The sequence below is a fragment of the Pipistrellus hanaki genome, assembly GCF_964339955.1.
Source record: "Pipistrellus hanaki genome assembly, chromosome: 1".
Lineage (NCBI taxonomy): Eukaryota > Metazoa > Chordata > Mammalia > Chiroptera > Vespertilionidae > Pipistrellus > Pipistrellus hanaki.
This window is the reverse complement of record NC_140503.1, coordinates 171172212-171192054: the sequence shown is the minus strand read 5'-3', so window position 1 is coordinate 171192054 and position 19843 is coordinate 171172212. Positions and strand designations below refer to the sequence as shown.

General features: G+C 38.0%; 1 protein-coding gene across 5 annotated transcripts in view; it reads right to left on the bottom strand.

Moving 5' to 3' along the window:
* The window catches only part of LOC311625609 (UDP-glucuronosyltransferase 2B31-like), a gene marked incomplete at its 5' end in the record, with an annotated part of 175748 nt that overhangs the window by 40847 nt on the left and 115058 nt on the right, over positions 1 to 19843 (bottom strand). The window contains 2 exons of one of the 5 annotated variants that reach the window (XM_084890111.1): positions 3455 to 3603; positions 6252 to 6897. The exons of 2 other annotated variants lie outside the window; for them this stretch is intronic. In XM_084890111.1, the coding sequence (XP_084746237.1) occupies positions 3455 to 3603; positions 6252 to 6897 (795 nt within the window). Of the gene's footprint in view, positions 1 to 3454; positions 3604 to 6251; positions 7010 to 19843 lie in introns of those variants that run through there. 2 more of the 5 variants (XM_084890114.1, XM_084890108.1) reach the window with 2 other exon arrangements.

Below are 19843 nucleotides of genomic sequence, written 5' to 3'. Positions count from 1 at the left end.
TATCTGACTGCAAGTTTGGGCTGAATCCCCACAGTCCCTCAGGGGTGTGGTAGTGCGCAAAGTGGCAGGCAGCCAGGGTGGAGCCTGTGCTGTGCTGCTCCTGCTGTGCCTGCTGCCTCCCAGAGGTAGGAGAGGCTTGAGCTGCAGCTGTGCTTGCCAGCTGGGAGCCATGTGTCTGGTTCCTGTTGGTCAGCTGAGCAGTGCTCCTGCTGTGGGAGCACACTGACCACCAGAGGGCGGCTCCTGCATTGAACATCTAGTCCCTGGTCATCAGTAGCTTAGGCTTTTATATAAATGATAATTGGATTACTACCTAATATTAGTGAACAATTCTATTTAGGTCACATAATTATCTTTCTATGTGTGTGATGAGAACATTTAATATCTAATCTGTGGAAACTTTCAAGTATATAGAGTATTGTTGGGCCAAAACCGGTTTGACTCAGTAGATAGAGCGTCGGTCTGTGGACTGAAGGGTCCCAGGTTCGATTCTGGTCAAGGGAATGTAAATTGGTTGCGGGCATATCCCCCGTGGGGTTTGTGCAGGATGCAGCTGGTCGATGTTTTTCTCTTATCAATGTTTCTAGCTCTCTATCTCTCTTCCTTCCTCTCTGGAAAAAATTAATAAAATATATTTAAAAAAGTGTATTGTTGGCTATAATCACTATATCTCCCAAACTTAATCATCTTCGAGTTGCAAGTTTATACCCTTGACCAACTTTTTCTTACCCACTAATCTCCCTTTCACCAGTTCATGGTAATCACCATTATATTTCTGTTTCTATGGGGTTTGCCATTTTTAGATTCCACATATACTAGTAAGTAATATCCTATATTTATCTTTTTCACCATGCCTTATGTCACTTAACATAATACGGTCATGGCTATCTATGTTGTCTCAAATGATTTCCTCCTTTTCTATGGTTGAACAATATTTTAGTGTGTGTGTGTGTGTGTGTGTGTGTGAGTGTGTGTGTGTATTTCACATCTCTTAAGTTGTTTCTGGTTAAAAATGGTGTCTTGTTAAAAATGGTGCAATAAACATGAGATTATGGATATATTTTGATATCCTTTTTTTTTTTTACTTCTAGAAGTATACCTAGAAGTGGATTTGTGGATCATATGGCAGCTCTGTTTAACTTCTTAAAAAATCTCCAAACTGTTTTTCATAGTGGTTGCACTGATTTTACATTCCAACCAACAGGGCACAAATTCTGTGTTATGTTGTAGATCACCAAGTTTCCTTAGCACAGCTATTTTGACTATTTTATTGGGTGAATCATATATCTCCATCTCTGTATTTGTTTTCTGAAGGACTGTTGTAAAATTTGGTGACCTAATGTTTCCTTGATTTTTCTTATTCTTTGGAATTTTGCATTGCTGTTTTTGCATTTGAATTACCAATCACCTGCTTATGTTTACTACTTTCAGGGTAGAAATGCCTTTTATCAGTATTGCTATAGATAAAGCTTTTCCAGATCTTGAATGAATATGCCTTCTCTGTGCTTCATGCTCCCTCTTGTGGGAGAATTCTGGAGCCTGTTTGTCCTCCCTCCATATAAAGCACCAGGCTAGATGCTGAGCTTCTTTCTTTTATTTTCCTGGAGGTGGTGCTACAGCTCAAGTGTGTGGTTCTCTCATATCTGTAAACCTTTGTCTGTATTCTGCTCTTGCTTCCTAGCCTTTTATCAAATCCTGTTCTTGCTGCAGCCTTTGGCAGCTTCTACATGGAGCTGGCTACCGAGAGGAGGAAATAATGAGTTGCAATGTAGGGCACTGTTGGTGTCCACATGCCAGTATGGGGGGATCTGTAAGAAAGGTTTTCTTTGTGGTTTGTGGTCAGGCTTCCTGATGGAGTACAGAATGCAGTCAGGAGGAACTGTGTCTCTTTAACATATGTCTCTCCCCCACCCCCCCTTCCTCCCGTAATCTTGCCACTCTCCAGATCTGTTCTCTCTCGCCAATTACTGAGCTCCCAATTCAATATTCTAGATGCTGTGAGAGAGAAATGAGCTCTTTGAAAGCATCCTTCAAACCAGGGGAAGCTTGGCATCCACTCACTGCTTCTCTGTCCTTGTGAGAGAAATCACAGTCATGGGCGGGCCTTACACTGAGCTGCCTTGGAAATGGAATGATGCTGGCAAAATCAAGCTTTCCTGTTGCCCAACCAATGCATTCAAATACATCTATTTTTTGCTCCAATAGAGTGCTGTAACTTCTCCTTTGGAAATCTGGTCTTCTACAAAAGCTCTCTCCTCCATAGGTGATTGCCCAAGCTAGGTAGGTGCTCCTGGACTGCAGCTAAGAGGGGCTGGAACAATTCACAATATCCTGTAGGTGTCACAGCCAGTACTCGAGTCTTTCTGCCTATTACCTGATGCATATGTGGGCAAGACTCTTTCCACGTCCTTCTGCATTGGCACTTTTGTTTGTGGATAGATAACAAATTTTTGTTGTTGAAGGAGGACAACAACAAGGGATGTCTCATGCTCACTTATACCAGATTGGTATTGCCACCAGAGGTATTATGATCCACTCCCATAGGATGCTCTCCAGTCTTATTGTAGCATTATGCCTTTTCTTTTTTTCTTTTTCTTTTTTTTTTTTAAATATATTTTATTGATTTTGTACAAAGAGGAAGGGAGAGAGATAGAGAGCTAGAAACATCGATGAGAGAGAGAGTCATCGACCAGCTGCCTCTTGCACACCCCCTACTGGGGATATGCCCGCAACCAAGGTACATGCCCTTGACCAGAATCGAACCCAGGACCTTTCAGTCCCCAAGCCGACGCTCTATTCATTGAGCCAAACCGATCTCGGCCTTTTCTTTATTATAATACTTTTCACAATGCATTTATTCACATCTAGTGTGTGGGAATAAAAATGGTATCTACACTGCTCTTCTGTATTTCCACCCATTATCCTTGCACTGTGCTAGTCACTTTAAAATTAGTTTTTGGCCGAAACCGGTTTGGCTCAATGGATAGAGCGTTGCCTTGGGGATTGAAGGGTCCCAGGTTCGATTCCGGTCAGGGGCATGTGCCTTGGTTGTGGGCACATCCCCAGTAGGGGGTGTGCAAGAGGCAGCTGATCTATGACTCTCTCTCATCGATGTTTCTAACTCTCTATCTCTCTCCCTTCCTCTCTGTACAAAATCAATAACATATATTTAAAATTAGTTTTTGAATGAATGGCTGACATTTTTTATGTGTTGAATAATGAAGGCCTTAATTTAACTGACCGTATTTCCAAAATCTCCCAAGTATAATTCGTTATTCTGTAATGATGATGACTTTCAGATTCTGGAAATAGTATAAAACATATGAGTTTCTAATTGGCAGGTCATTTTACCCATATTCCCATATTTCTCTCAGTGTGATCAGACTTTCTGAATGAAGAAAACAGAATCATTACTACTGAAAATGCAAAACAGAATAAACAGGAATAGTTTTACCTTAGGCAGTGGCTTAGCAGGTTTGCAGTGGAGGCCTCCAACAAATATAAAGTTTGGCAAGAGTGGGCGAGGAAACTCATAATCCCAGTAGGTTCGAATAAACCATATTTCAGCTTTTCGCATTAACTCGAATAATGTAGTGGGTCTTCCTGTACAGAAAAAAGAAAAAAAAAAAGTAGAGAAAATATGAATATTGTAATGTGAATATACCATTTTGTTTTCTTAAAAAAAACACCCAAAAATGTTTAAAGTGTCTCTGGCTTGATAGTGCAGATATCTCTGTATATAAAAGCCTAGGCAACCTTTAAAACCCAATGACCAGAATGACTGGACAACCCGTCCATAGCTATGATGTGAAACTGACCCAGACCTTGCTGTTGGGCCCCTGACAGCCCTGAATCAGGCTCATCCTCACCTGAGACCCAGACATTCTTCCATTACTCATCGAATTGGCCGTTGGGTAGCTTGCTGCTGGGGCCAACCTCCTGTGGTCCCTCCCTGTAGCTGACTGCTCTCCCTCAACCTCCACCATCCCCAATTGCCAGCTGGGCCAAGGGACCTGACCTGTGCATGAATTTATGCACCGGGCCTCTAGTATTTTTATATCGGGTCTAGTAATAATTACTGTCGTTTTTAAACATTCGTTTAAAATCTTGCTTGGCGTTGACTTGTATTGACATAACCTTCAAACACGTGGTATCTACAGAACGTGTGAAGTGCAATTAACAAGTTTTGCTTGAAAAAGTTTGTGTTTGGTTTAGTTTTTGTTGCAAAACTAGGGCTAAGAAGATGGCGGATGAAGAGCATATTCGGCACTGCATGCTTTACGAGTTCCAATTAGGAAGAAAAGCAAGTGAGGCTGCAAAAAACATCTGTAGTGCTCTTGGTCAAGATGCAGTTAGCGCCAGAAAATGCCAGCGTTGGTTTGAGAAATTTCGCGAGGGAAATTTTTCGTTAGATGACAAGAGTGGTCGAGGCCTTGTGTCCAATTTTGATCAAGAAGCTCTTCAAGCTCTTTTGGTGCAAAATCCTCAAATTACCCAACAAGAGCTTGCGACAACTTTAAATTGTTCACAAAAAACAATTTCCAATCAATTGCGTGCACTTGGCAAAGTCCAAAAGTTTGGAAAATGGGTTCCTCATGAGTTGACTGACAACAACCGTAATCAAAGAGTCACAATTTGCAGTTCGCTCCTCTCTCGTCAAAACCGTTTGCCGTTTTTAGAGCAAATTGTTACCGGAGATGAAGAATGGGTGCTGTATGTTAATTTGAAAAGGCGGCCTCAATGGTTAGACAAAAATGAGGCTCCGCAGCCCACGCCAAAACCTGACTTGCATGCGAAAAAAGTGATGTTGTGTGTTTGGTGGGATTTTAAAGGAATTCTTCATTATGAACTTTTACCATCTAACCAAACCATTACAAGTGCAGTGTATAGTGCCCAATTGGAAAGGTTAGCTCAAGCTTTAAGAGAAAAAGAACCCGCGCTGATTAATCGGGAGGGCGTAATTCTTCACCACGGTAACGCATGACCGCATACTGCAAGAATCACTGCTGAAAAACTGTGCCAGTTGGAATGGGAAGTTCTCCCTCAACCTGCATATTCTCCTGATATTGCCCCTTCCGATTACCATTTGTTTCGTTCTTTGCAAAACTTTCTTCTTGGAAAAAAATATAATAATGAAGAATGCCTCAAAAATGCATTGACCGAATTTTTTGCATCAAAATCACAAGAATTTTACAACAGAGGGATTAAAATGCTTCCTGAGCGTTGGGCACAAGTAGTAGAAAACAACGGCAACTATATTGTTGATTAAATTTTGTTGTATTGTTTAAATAAATTCGATTTAAAAAAGTATTAGAAAACGACATTAATTATTACTAGACCTAAAAATATACATGTTTTATATTATGTTGTTCATATATATTAACAATATAGATAAAAATTAACAGTTCTTCCTCTCTAACATCACATCAAGACATTCAGAATCATAGAGAATGGTTAAACTTAAGCCACTATAGAATTAAACATGCATTTGCTTATTCTGTAAAGCTTCAGAAGTAAAGATGTTATTGTAAACAAGAATTTCAATTCTTCAAGCAATTAAATCTACCATATCTATGGAAACAAATTATTTTTAGATTATTTAGGCCACTTTCTGCAATTTAGGAAGCTATTTCCTTTATCCTAGATTTCCCCAAAACTGAGATTTTGAGAGTATGGCTCTGTTCGTGGTTCGATAATTACATTTGGTTAAATTTAGTAGCCTGATAATACTTGTGCATTAATAATAATAAAAAAAAACTTATAAATAACAGCTGGAACATTTTCATAATGGTAATAGATGTGCTCACCCTTAATTTTGACTCATTTTGTGTTTAGTTAAGGAAGACTTTTCACAAAATGTAGTTTACTGACTTACATGTCCACCCATCAACAGATGAGTTATAAGTTTTTAGTGAAGGAATCTGAAATCATTAGAAAACTCAAATTATAGGTCCTGAGTCTGGCACAGAGCACTCTCTCTCTCTAGTATGAAAGAACCCTTCAAATAATGTGGAAAAATATTTCAGTTTTTAAATCAAGTTAAACTATAAAAGAGAAAGCAATTCCTCAATGACCTTATAATTTAAGCATTTCCATAATATTTGTGAGAATGAAAGATCATCTTTTATAATGTAATTTTATCATCTTACTTATAAAAGACACATTTCTCTGAATTAATACTTATACTAACCACCTTTTAGAGCACTAAGAAAGTCAGGATTTCATGATACCAAGTAAAAGACATGACTTACCCAGTACTTTGCTGTAAAGCTGATCCCACTTCTCACTAAATGTTTGGAACCAGAAGTCAAAATAAAGTACGTAAATCATATTTTTTACTCGCTCCATGAATGTCATTTGATCACTTAATTCTGACAAGATAACAGGTACATAGGATGGAGAGAATGGAAGTCCTCCAATATGCTTTTCAATTGTATACCCAGCAAAGGCACGGAGACTGTACACAAAAGGTATTTTAAGTAGCTCAGCCAGCAGCTCACCACAGGGTCCAATGGCATCTGCAAGAATTATGTCAAACCTTGATTCCTGTAGTTTGGTAACAAGTTTCTTGTTCCAAACTACATCTTTACAGAGTGTGTGAATACCATCAGTAAATTCAAGAGTGAGATCTTGAATTAATGAAAAATAACCCCAAAATGTATCTTTTGGCAGATCATATGTCCACTTAGAGATAATCCGCATGAAAAAATTCTCAAAATCATCTTTTGTTAAAGATGTAGGAAAAATTTCAAATTGAATAGCAGATGGTTTATTAGGATCAACAAGAATTGAAGCTGAAGATGTCAGAACAGTCACTTCATGACCTCTCTGCACAAGTGCATCCAGGATTGTCTTCATGTTGATCCAATGGCTGTATTCTGTGGGCCACACCAGCACCTTCCCACAGCTTCCAGGTCTGAAGTGACAACTCAGCTGTAGCAGCAGCAGAACTGAAATCCACTTCCTAGGCATCCTGGAGGCACACAGGCTTCTTTTCAAATGGCTGATCCTTTTATCATGGCTCCTGATTATGCTCAAAGAGACATCAATCAGAAAGTTAAAATATAACTTCTACACCCAAAGTAAATAGATTTGATGAACAGTCAGCATTTTATGGCAAGTCAAAACACTATAAAGTAATGACCTTTTTAAAAATACAAATCTGTGTAATATCTAAAAGTGGTATCACTCAGCTGCGTCAACTTTGCAGTTTTCCTGTGATTTGTAATTTATTATGGATGGATGTCTTAATTGTAGGGAGTTAGAGGTGACTGTGTCTGTAATCACTTTTTGTGAAGAAAGGGAGATAAAGTATTATGCAGCTGACAAAGAATTACTTGGATGACAGTTGCAGAGATTATATTTTTTATTTATTTTTAAAATTTATCTTTATTGCTGAAAATATTACAAGGGTCTCCTTTGTGTTTTTTCTACCTTTAACTACCTCCTCCGCATACCTGCCCCTTCCAAGGCTTTGCCATGCTACTGTCTATGTCCATGGGCTATGGGTATATGCATATCAATTCCCCGATTAATCTCTCCCCCCACATACACTATCCACTCCCACCATCCCTCTGAAATTCATTCATAGTCTGTTCATAGTTTTGTATCTGAATCTGTTTTGTTCATCAGTTTATTTCATTCATTAGACTCCACAGATGAGTGAGATGATGTGATCTTTCTCTGGTTGGCTTATTTCAATTAGCATATTTACTCTCCATGTCCATCCATGCGAATGGAAGAGTTCCTTTTTTTTTTTATAGCTGCATAGTATTATGTAAATGTACCACCATGTTTTTATCCACTCATCTGCTGATGAGCTCTTGAGCCCTTTCCAAATCTTTTTATTTATTTTTAAATTTTAAAATCTTAAATATAATATTTCATGCAATAAACATTGATATTTAAAGAAAAAAAGGATTTTAAGTATAATAGTTTTACTAAAACTGTACTAACATAGTATGATATTACAAAAGTTTTAGGAAATAAAAATCTGCAGAAAACAGGATTACTTGTATTATATTCTAAAATGTTTTCCTCCCCATCTGGCTCTATTTTTGTTCATCAGTTTATGTTTTTCATTATATTCAACAAATGAGTGAGATCATGAGATATTTATCTTTCTCTGATTGGCTTATTTTATTTAGCATGATGCTCTCCAGAATCATCCATACTGTTTCAAATGGCAAGAGTTCCTTCCTTTTTACAGAAGCATAATATTCCATTGTGTAGATGCAGCACAGTTTTTTAAATTGTTTAAAATATTACATGTTTCTTTTTTCCCTGTTGATCCCGCCTTCCCCCCCTCACTTGCATCCTAGAGGGCAAGCCCCCACCACACCTCTCTATGTGTTCAATTGTTTTGTAAGGACATACATACAAGTCCTTTGGTTGATCTCTAACAACCCCCCTCCTCTGCCATTTATCTCTTGATCTATTTTTGTTAATCAGTTTATGTTGATTATTATTCCCTACATATGAGTGAGATCATGTAATATTTTATCTTTCTCTGACTGGCTTATTTTGCTTAGCATAATGCTCTCCAGTTTCATCCATGCTATTGCAAATGGTAAACGTTTCTTCCTTTTTTATAGTGACGTAGCATTTCATTGGTAGACATATTGGTAGACTTTTATCTCTATTATCACGTCAGTACATTCAGAATCTTAAACATTTATTTAAGCATTAAAGAATTAAATATGCATTTGTTTACTCTGTAAAGCTTCAAAATCAACGAATGCAAATGTAAACAGTGATTTCAACTCCTTAGTCAATCAACCCTACCATACACACAGAAATGCCTTTCCTTAGGATACTCAGTCTGGATCCTACAATTTAGCAAGCTATTCCCTTATTTCTAGATTTTACAAGTAAATTGTGAGTTCTTTGAGAGTATGGCCACTTTTGCAATTGATTCATGTTCAGAGCTTAACAATATTTGTATATGAAAAAAATATTTGCCAAAAACAGTTGGAAAGCTTTCATAAAATATGGAAATAGATGTGCTCACCCTTAATTTTGGCTCATTTTATCTGTAACGAAGAAATATATTTTTCAAAAAGTTTAACTTGGTTATCTACCCTTCAACAATATTTTAGGCCTTTAAAACAGATGATTTATAAGCACTTAGTGAAGCAATATAATCATTAGAAACTTTGATTTATAGGTTCCTATCTGAGACAGAGTCATATTTCTCCATCTTCAAAGACTCCTTCAGGTAGTATGGCAACACAGTTTAATTTTTAAATATGAAAACTAAGGAGAAACAAATAGAAGCAATTTCCCCAATGGTCCATAGACATTGTGCTAAAAATATGCATCTTCTCAATTTACATTTGTGCTTTGATGAAAATATTTAGTAAATTTCTAATGCCTTCATTGAAGATAAAAAATTATAGTAAAACTAATATATAGGATAAATGGGCAGAGCCACTGCCCAGAGGATTTTTAGTGAAATTACTCTTTAAAATACTATAATGGTGGATTCATGACATTATAAATTTGTCCAAAAATCACAGAATATACAATGCCAAGAGTGAACCTTAAAATAAACTATGGACTTTAGATAATAATGTTGTGTCAGTATATTTTCATCAGTTGTGACAAATGTACTTTTCTGGTGGGCAATGTTGACAATAAAGGAGGCAGGACATATATGGGAAATCTCTACTTAATATTGCTGTGGACCTAATACGCTTCTAAAAAATAAGCCTATTACAAACCAACAAAGAAGAATGGGTATGTGATTGCTGAAGGAACTCCTCGGTGCTTTCATTTGGGGTCTCTAACTTCCTGGAGTATCCCTTACTAGTGTACCCCAGGGTTCAAACTAGCCTTATAATTTAAGCATTTCTGTGATATAGGGTGTATCACAAATATAGACACATTTAAATATAGAATAATTATTAACTCCAATGGGTTAAATTTGAAAAGAAAGAAACATCAATTGAGTTATCAGAAAAAAAGTGTGTATACATTTTTTTGGGGGGAACTCCCTCCTTGTGTTTGTGAGATTACAAGATCATTGTGTGTTACTACAGGTGCAATGCATGAAATTCATGCAAGGGGGTTGGCCCTCGCAGCTGCGGCAGCTTGCCTCGGTCCTCGCAGCCTCAGCTTCATCCAGAGGTCATCTGGAAGGATGTCCAGAAGGTTGTTAGGCTGTGCAGGCTAATTAGCATGTTATGCTTTTATTATTATAGATTATTTAGTCATTCCATTTATAAAAGACAAATTCCTCTCAATATTTATGCCAACTCATCTTCCAAAGCACTAGGAAAGTTAGGACTTCATGCTATTAAGTAAAAACATAGCTTACCTAGCGCTTTGTTTAAAAATTGATCCCACTGCTTCTGATTATATGTTTGCAGGCAGAAGTCAAAATAGAGCACATAGACCATATTTTTTACCCTCTCCATGAATGTTACCTGAGCACTTAATTCTGACAAGACAACAGGTATGTAGGATGGAAGGAATGGAAGTCCTCCACTGAACTTTTCAATGTTATAGCCAGGAGAGAAGCGGAGACTGTACACAATAGGTATTTTAAGTAGCTCAGCCAGCAGCTCACCACAGGGTCCAGCGGCACTGCAAGAACGACATCAAATCTTGATTCTTGTAGTTTGGTCATAAGTTTCTTATTAAAAACAGCATTTTTACAGAGCTTTTCAACCATGTCAGAACCTTCCAAAAACATTTCTTGCAGTAGTGAAAAATGTCTAAAATATCTTTTAGCAGATCATATGTCATTTATTGATCAGCTGAACAACAAAAAAAAAGAAAACATATCATCTTTTGTTAAAGATGTAGGAAAAATCTCAAATTGAATAGCAGTTGGTATATTGGGATCAGTAAGAATTGAGGCTGAAGATATCAGAACAGTCATTTCATGACCTCTCTGCACAAGTGCACCCAGGATTGTCTTCATGTTGATCCAATGGCTGTATTCTGTGGGCCACACCAGCACCTTCCCACAGCCCCCAGGGCTGAAGTGGCAACTAGCTGGAGCAGCAGCAGAAATGCAATCCATTTCCTAGGCATCCTGGAGGCACACAGGCTTCTTTTCTTTAAATTTAATTTTATTGTTTAAAGTATTACAAAGAGTAGTACATATGTCTTCTTTTTTCACCCACTGACCTCTCCCTGGCCTCCCATATCCTCTGGCACATCCCCTCCCTCCTCACTCCCAGTGTCTTGTTTTGATTTGTTATGCTTGTATGCATGCATACAAGTCCTTGGGTTGATGTCTTATCCACACCGTCCCCTGCTCCAACCCTCCCTTGCCTTTCCGCTGTAGGTCTACTCAATGTTTCTTTACCTCTGTCTATTTTTGTTCATCAGTTTATAATATTATTTATGTTCCACAAATGAGTGAAATCATGTGGTATTTATCTTTCACTGACTGGCTTATTTCACTTAGCATAATGATCTCCAGTTCCATCCATGCTGCTGCAAATGGCAAGAATTCCTTCTTTTTTACAGCAGCATAGTATTCCATTGTGTAGATGCACCATACTTTTCTAATCCACTCATCTGCTGATGTGCATTTTTGCTGTTTTCAAATCTTTTCTATGGTGAATTGTGCTGCTATGAACGTAGAGGTGCACATATCCTTTCTGATTGGTGTTTCCGTTTTCTTGGGATATATTCCTAGAAGTGGTATTACTGGGTCAAATGGCAGTGTCATTTTTAATTTTTTGAGGAAACGCCATACGGTTTTCCACAGGGTTCCTTTTTCTCAGCACCCTCTCCAGCACTTATTGTTTGTTGATTTGTTGATGATAGCCATTCTGGCAGATGTGAGATGGTACCTCATTTTTGTTTTGATTTGCATCTCTTGGGTGATTAGTGACTTTAAGCATGTTTCTATATGTCTCTTGGATTTCTGTATGTCCTTTTCTTTTCAAACAGCTGATACTTTTTACCATGGCTCATGCTTATGTCCAAAGATAAATCAATCAGGAAGTTAAAATATAAATCCTCCACCTGAAAGGAAAAACAGACATAGCATTTGGAGTACAAGTGGAAAAAGCAAAAGATAGATGAATAGTTAGGCAATGATGATGACACAAAACATGTCATACTGTTCTTGTCATAGTTATTAGATTCCTTACGAAGATACACACACAACCTGTATGTATGTATGGATGGATGGATAGAAACTAGCTCAAGTTTAATTGTGACATTTTAAAATTGGTCAAGTGCCCTAGCTGGTTTGGCTCCATGGATAGAGCATTGGCCTGTGGACTAAAGAGTAGCAGGTTTGTGTTGGTGGTATAGTGGTGAGCATAGTTGCCTTCCAAAGAGTAGCAAGTTTGTTTCAGGTGAAAGGCACATGCCCAGGGTTGCGGGCTCAATCCCCAGAAGAGGATGCGCAAGGGGCAGCCGATCAATGATGTTTCTATATCTCTCTTTCCCTTCCTCTCTGAAATAAATAAAAATATATTTCAAAAAATGAAATTGGATATGTGTTTTGACATCTGGCCCTTCCCCGTTTTTTAGTTTCTTTAAAATTGCAAGAAAACAATAACCAATCACAGGCTTAATAGATATAATAAATTTACCCCTTTGGTTCCTATTTGCAGCACCCAATATTCCTTTGAAACCCCAGACAGATTCGATGGTGGCTAACAGTAAGTTTCACACCTCTAGACTTTAAAAGTTCAGGTTCTCTGAGCATTCTGGATCTCAATAGCACGCATTCAAAATTGGTACCTCTTGTAGTTGGGCAACTTCAAATGTATCGGTTGAAAAAGCTTTTTCCCTCCAAGGGGAAGAAAAATCACTCCTCAAAACCCGGCAGATATGGCTGTGTGGTCTTTCTTCCTGTTACATGTCTTTAGTATTTATTTTATTTTATTTTTTGCAGCGGAGCAAGAGAGACCGAAACCTAATCTGAGTACAAGAAACAAGATAGGAAGTTCTAGGGGGCGGAGCTTGAAGATGGCGACCGAACAGTCGGACTTGTTCTGACTCTGGTCCCAGAACAGATAAAAGTGGCATCTGAGTCGCTCAGGGAGGGTTGATTAGCAGCTGAGGGGCAGCCGAGGTCTCTAGCAAGCTAGGGAGCGATCCTTTGGACAGAATTTCCTGGCCACGGCGGCGGCCAGCAGCGGCAGCAGCGGTGGCGGCCCGCGGCAGCGGCGGCGGCGGCGGCGGTGGCGGCGGCGGCGCTGCGAGAAAGGAGTGGCTTCTCTGAGGCCGGGAAAGCCCACAGCGGAGAGGTCCATCCAGTAGCTGAGACGCCCGAGTTGGCGCAGGCGCGTGGATTCAAAGGAGTTCTTCGGCCACCCACGGAAAGGTCAGACTTTGCGGGGAAAGCCTGAGAGATCGCGGTCCTGCGGCACGGCCAGCTTTGGTAGCCTGAGAGTTCTGGCCCCGCCTCCATGGAGTGCCCGCAAAGCTGAGCCCTAAGAAGGCTGCAGCGACACCTAGTGCTGGGTTTGGCATAAGCTTCCCCAGAAGCGGGAATTTTTTATTTTATTTTTAAAAAAACGCCAGGGGACACGGGACAGAGTGTTAAGAATCGCGGCTGTCCCGCCAAGGGCGGAACATCTGGACACCTCAGCGCCTGATCCCCTTCAACCCCTAGCTTCAGAATACTAGGGAAGGTCTGCCTAGTTGGGCATATCCGGGGAATTTGCAAGGAGAAATTCCCTTCCTGGAAACAAGGGATCGGAGCCAGAAGAGATAGTCTGGGAGCCAGCTAGCACCCTGCCAGCTAGAGCCATAGAGAAAGAAGGCCAGAGCAACCAAAAAGACTGGGAGATCAAACCAGAAACACTGACACCTAAGAGCGGAATTACAAACTGCCCTTCTTTTTTTTTTTTTTTTCTTTTCTTTTCTTTTCTTTTGTCTTTTAATTAATCAAAAATAAATGGACACAAATAACTAAGATATAGCCTACTTAAAATTAAGGATTACCTTACAAAACTGAGGTGCAGTGGAAAGCTGGGAACTGCAAGACTGTCTGGTCCGAGAATCAGAAGTGCCAAATACATTAACTGAGGAAGTAAGGGGCCACTACTGGACATTTTTATGCTAATTTTGCTATTCTTTATTTTATTTTCATTTTTTACATCTTTTATTTAATTTTCATTTTTCATATCTTTTACTTAAGAAACAATTTTTTTCTTTTTTCCTTACTTGATTTTACCTTTTCAATTATTACATTTTTCAATCTCTATCATCACTATTACTACTGCTATTTTGCAATTTTTTAAAAAATTTTTATTTATTTTTTTTCTCTCTCTCTCTAGTACCATTTTATTTTTTCTTTATTTTACATTAGGAGTAACCTTCATTCTATTTTAATCTCTACTATAGCATCATTCAACCCTATCTCAACTCAACCTTTACACTATCACTCTCTTACTAAACTTTACCCTTTAGTCTACAGTTATCCTATCCCATTCTGGCTTTAGTTTTTCCTCTATTCTCTCTGTATACCCCCTGCTAAAGCTCTCACTATACTTATAGACCTAAATTCCAACCCCTGATCCAAGTGTATAAATACCAATCTCTGCACTATATTAATTAGTTAAAAAAAAAAAAATCTGTTCTCCCCTCTATCCTTTTCACATTGTTTGTGTGAAGGTTGATTATTGTGAATTTTTATGCTTTTTAGTGAAATTGTTATGCTTATTCCTGTATTGTTATTGTTGCTTTGTATTTTTTTTTAAAATCCTCTGTTTTTGTTTGTTTCTTTTACTTCTGTATATCATAGCCTTACTTAATAATAATGGATATAGTAGTTTGTATTAATCTCCAAATATTGTTACTGGCATTGGCGGGGTCCAGAGGTTGCTCTTTGGCAATTTTCTCCACATATATATAGTTTGTTTCACATTTCTCTTTTAGTTTGCTTCTTCTCTCTCTCTCTCTCTCTCTCTCTCTCTCTCTCTCTCTCTCTCCCTCCCTCCCTCTTCTTTTTTTCCCTGTTTTCCAACTTCATTTTTTCATTATTTTTTTCCTCTTCTTCTTTTTCTATCTCTTTATCCCTCTTTTTTTTTAATTTACTTAATTTTTTTTAAATTTAAATTTTAATTTTTTAAAAAAATTTTTCTTTATTTTATTTTTACCTCTATTCCTTCTCAACTATCCCCTAAGTTGCCTTTCTCTAGTGGTCACCTTTATTAGAGGTTATTAATATTGTAAATACATTCCTGTTAAGTGCCTCTTGTGTTGTACCTGGTAGTGTTGTATTTTGTACCTCAAAAATCAATGCAGGAGAAGGAATACCACATAACCAGACTTCCTGAAAAGATGGGGAGACAAAAACATAGTCCGCACGTGAAAGAAAAGCAGGCATCACCAGAAAAGGAAGTAAACGAGTCAGAGGTAAGCAGCCTACCAGAGCAAGAATTCAGAGTAATGATCATAGCATGGCTAAAAAGAATGGAAGAGAAATTTGACAATAGCCAAGAAGAAATGAGGAAGAACCATGAGGAAATGAAGAAGAGCCATGAGGAACTGAGGAAGAACCAAGAAGAAATGAAAAGTGACATCGCTACCATGAAGAACTCAATAGAAAGCATCAAGAGTAGACTAGATGAAGCAGAGTACCGCATCAGTGAGCTAGAAGATAAGATGGAAAAAAATACCCAAGTAGAGCAACTTCTAGAAAAAAAGATTAAAAAGCAGGAGGAGAGCCTATGGGAGCTTTGGGACATAACAAAACAAAATAATATTCGAATAATAGGGGTTCCAGAAGGAAAGGAAACTGAGGTAGACATGGAAAAAGTATTTCAAGAAATATTGACAGAAAACTTTCCTGAAATAGAAAAGAAAAAAACCACACAAATCCAAGATGCCCGCAGAGTCCCAAGCAAAATGAATCCCAGAAGACAGACTCCAAGGCACATTATAATTAAATTGGCAAACAACAATGACAAAGTAAGAATTTTAAAAGCAGCCAGAGAGAGACAGAAAGTTACATACAAAGGAACCCCCATCAGACTAGCAACTGATTTCTCAACAGAAACTTATCAGGCCAGAAGGGAATGGGACGAAATATACAAAGTCATGCAAAGGAAGGGTCTGAATCCAAGAATACTGTACCCAGCAAGGATATCAATCAAAATTGAAGGGGAAATCAGGAGCTTCACAGACAAAAAAAGACTGAAGGAATTTATCTCCACCAAACCAGCAATGCAAGAAATGCTAAAGGGTCTACTGTAAAAATAAAGAAATAAGAAGTGAAGAAGGAACATGGGTATAGAATAAAAATGGCGTCGAATGAGTACCTATTAATAATAACCTTAAATGTAAATGGATTAAATGCTCCAATCAAAAGACATAGGGTAACAGATTGGATAAGAAAACAAGACCCATACATCTGTTGTCTACAAGAAACCCACCTCAGAAAAAGAGATGCACACAGACTGAGGGTGAAGGGATGGAAAAAAGTTTTCCAGGCAAATGGAAATGAAAAAAAAGCTGGGGTAGCAGTACTTATATCTGACAAATTAGATCTCAGAGTGAAGGACATAACAAGAGATAATGATGGCCACTTCATAATACTAAAGGGAACAATCCAACAAGAAGAAATAACCCTGGTAAATATATATGCACCCAATACAGGAGCAACCAAATACATTAAAAAACTGCTGGAGGACATTAAGGGAGAGATTAATAGCAATACAATCATAGTAGGAGATTTTAATACCCCACTGTCACCCTTCGACAAATCATCTAAACAAAAAATCAGCAAAGAAATATCAATCCTAAATGACTCACTAGACCAGTTGGAATTAATTGACATCTTCAGGACACTCCACCCCAAAGCCACAGAATATACATTCTTCTCAAGTGCACATGGGACATTCTAAAAGACAGACCACATTTTGGGACATAGGCAAAGTCTCTTCAAATTCAAGAAGATAGAAATCATATCAAGTATCTTCTCAGACCACAATGGCATAAAACTGGAAATTAACTACAATAAAAATAATCCAAAGAAATCAAACACATGGAGACTAAACAGCTTGCTATTAAACAAGGACTGGGTTACCAGAGAAATCAAGGAAGAAATTAAAAACATCCTGGAAACAAATGACAATGAAAACACAACAATCCAAAATCTATGGGACACAGCAAAAGCAGTTTTGAGAGGGAAGTTCATATCCTTACAAGCCTATTGCAAAAAACTGGAAAAAATAGTAACAGATGATCTAACTCTACAACTCAAAGAGTTAGAAAAGGAGCAACAAGAAAAGCCCAGTGTAAGCAGAAGGAAGGAAATAACAAAAATCAGAGCGGAGATAAACGACATAGAGACCAAAAAAACAATACATAAGATCAACAAAACCAAGAGCTGGTTCTTTGAAAGAATAAACAAGATAGATGGACCTCTAGCCAGGCTAACCATGAAACAAAGAGAGAGGACCCAAATAAACAAAATCAGAAATGAAAGAGGTGAAATAACAACAGACCCCACCGAAATACAATGGATTGTTACAAAATACTACGAACAACTCTATTCCAACAAACTGAACAACCTGGAGGAAATGGACATATTCCTAGAAAAATACAAACTTCCAAAACTCGATCAGGAAGAATATAAAAATCTCAATAGACCAGTGACTTGGGAAGAAATTGAAACAGTCATCAGAAAGCTTCCAGCAAACAAAAGCCCAGGGCCAGATGGCTTCACAGGAGAGTTTTACCAAACATTCAAGGAAGAACTAAAACCTATCCTTCTCAGACTATTCCAAAAAATTCAAGAGGAAGGAACACTTCCAAACTCCTTCTATGAAGCCAGCATTACCCAATTACCAAAACCTGATAAAGACAACTCAATGAAAGAGAATTACAGACCAATATCCCTCATGAACATAGATGCCAAAATCCTCAACAAAATTCTAGCAAATCGGCTCCAGCAGAGCATCACAAAGATCATACACCATGACCAAGTAGGATTTATTCCAGGAATGCAAGGTTGGTACAATATCCGCAAATCAATAAACGTGATACATCACATAAACAAGTTGAAAGATAAAAATCATATAGTCATATCAATTGATGCAGAAAAAGCATTTGATAAAATCCAACACCCTTTCCTGATAAAAACTCTTAACAAGGTGGGAGTACAAGGATCATACCTCAACATAATAAAAGCTATATATGATAAACTCACAGCCAACATCATACTCAATGGGCAAAAACTAAAACCATTCCCTCTAAGAACAGGAACAACACAGGGATGCCCACTATCGCCACTCCTCTTTGACATAGTACTGGAAGTACTAGCCATTGCAATTAGACAAGAGGAGGAAATAAAAGGCATCCAAATTGGAAAAGAAGAAGTAAAGTTATCCTTATTTGCAGACGACATGATATTGTATATAAAAAACCCAAAAGACTCCATTAAAAAACTAATTGGCTTAATAAATGAATTTGGCAATGTAGCAGGATACAAAATTAACACCAAGAAATCTATGGCATTTCTATACACCAACAGTGAGTTTATAGAAACAGAGACTAAAAAAGCAATTCCATTTACCATTGCACCAAAAAAATTAAGATACCTAGGAATAAACTTAACTAAGGAAGTAAAGGACCTATACGCGGAAAACTACACGACACTGAAAAAAGAAATAGAGGAAGATGTAAACAGATGGAAGAACATACCATGTTCATGGATTGGTAGAATCAACATCATCAAAATGTCCATACTTCCTAAAGCAATCTATAGGTTCAATGCACTCCCCATTAAAATACCAATGGCATATTTCACTGACCTAGAAAGAACTCTCCAAAGTCCATTTGGAACAATAAAAGACCCCGAATAGCCACAGCAATCCTGAGAAAGAAGAGTAAAGTAGGAGGTATCTCAATACCAGACTTCAAACTGTATTACAAAGCCACTGTTCTCAAAACAGCCTGGTACTGGCACAAAAACAGACATATAGATCAATGGAATCGAATCGAGAACCCAGATATCAACCCAAATCACTATGCTCAATTAATATTTGACAAAGGAGGCACAAATATACAATGGAGTCAAGACAGTTTCTTCAATAAATGGTGTTGGGAAAATTGGACAGATACATGCAAAAGAATGAAACTAGGTCACCAACTTACACCATACACAAAAATAAACTCAAAATGGATACAGGACTTAAACATCAGACGGGAAACCATAAAAATACTAGAAGCATCCACAGGTAACAAAATCTCAGACGTATGCCAAAAGAACTTCTTCACTGATACTACCCCTAGCGCAATCGAAGCTAAAGAGAAAATAAACAAATGGGACTACATCAAAATAAAAAGCTTTTTTACAGCAAAAGAAACCATCAACAAAACAACAAGAAAGCCCACGGTGTGGGAGAACATATTTGCAAATGTTACCACTGATAAAGGTTTAATCTCCAACATCTACAAACAGCTTATACAACTAAATAAAAGGAAGATGAATGATCCAATTAAAAAATGGGCAATGGGCCTAAATAGAATATTTTCAAAAGAAGACAGAAGGAAGGCCAAAAGGCACATGAAAACATGCTCAAAGTCACTAATTATTCGAGAGATGCAAATCAAAACAACAATGTGGTACCATCTCACACCTGTCAGAATGGCCAACATCAACAAATCAACAAACGACAAGTGTTGGCGAGGTTGCGGAGAAAAAGGAACCCTCGTGCACTGCTGGTGGGAGTGCAGACTGGTGCAACCAATGTGGAGAACAGTGTGGAGTTTCCTCAAAAGACTGAAAATGGAACTCCCATTCGACGCAGTAATTCCACTTCTAGGAATATATCCCAAGAAACTAGAAACACCAATCAGAAAGGATATATGCACCCCTATGTTCATAGCAGCACAATCTACAATAGCCAGAATT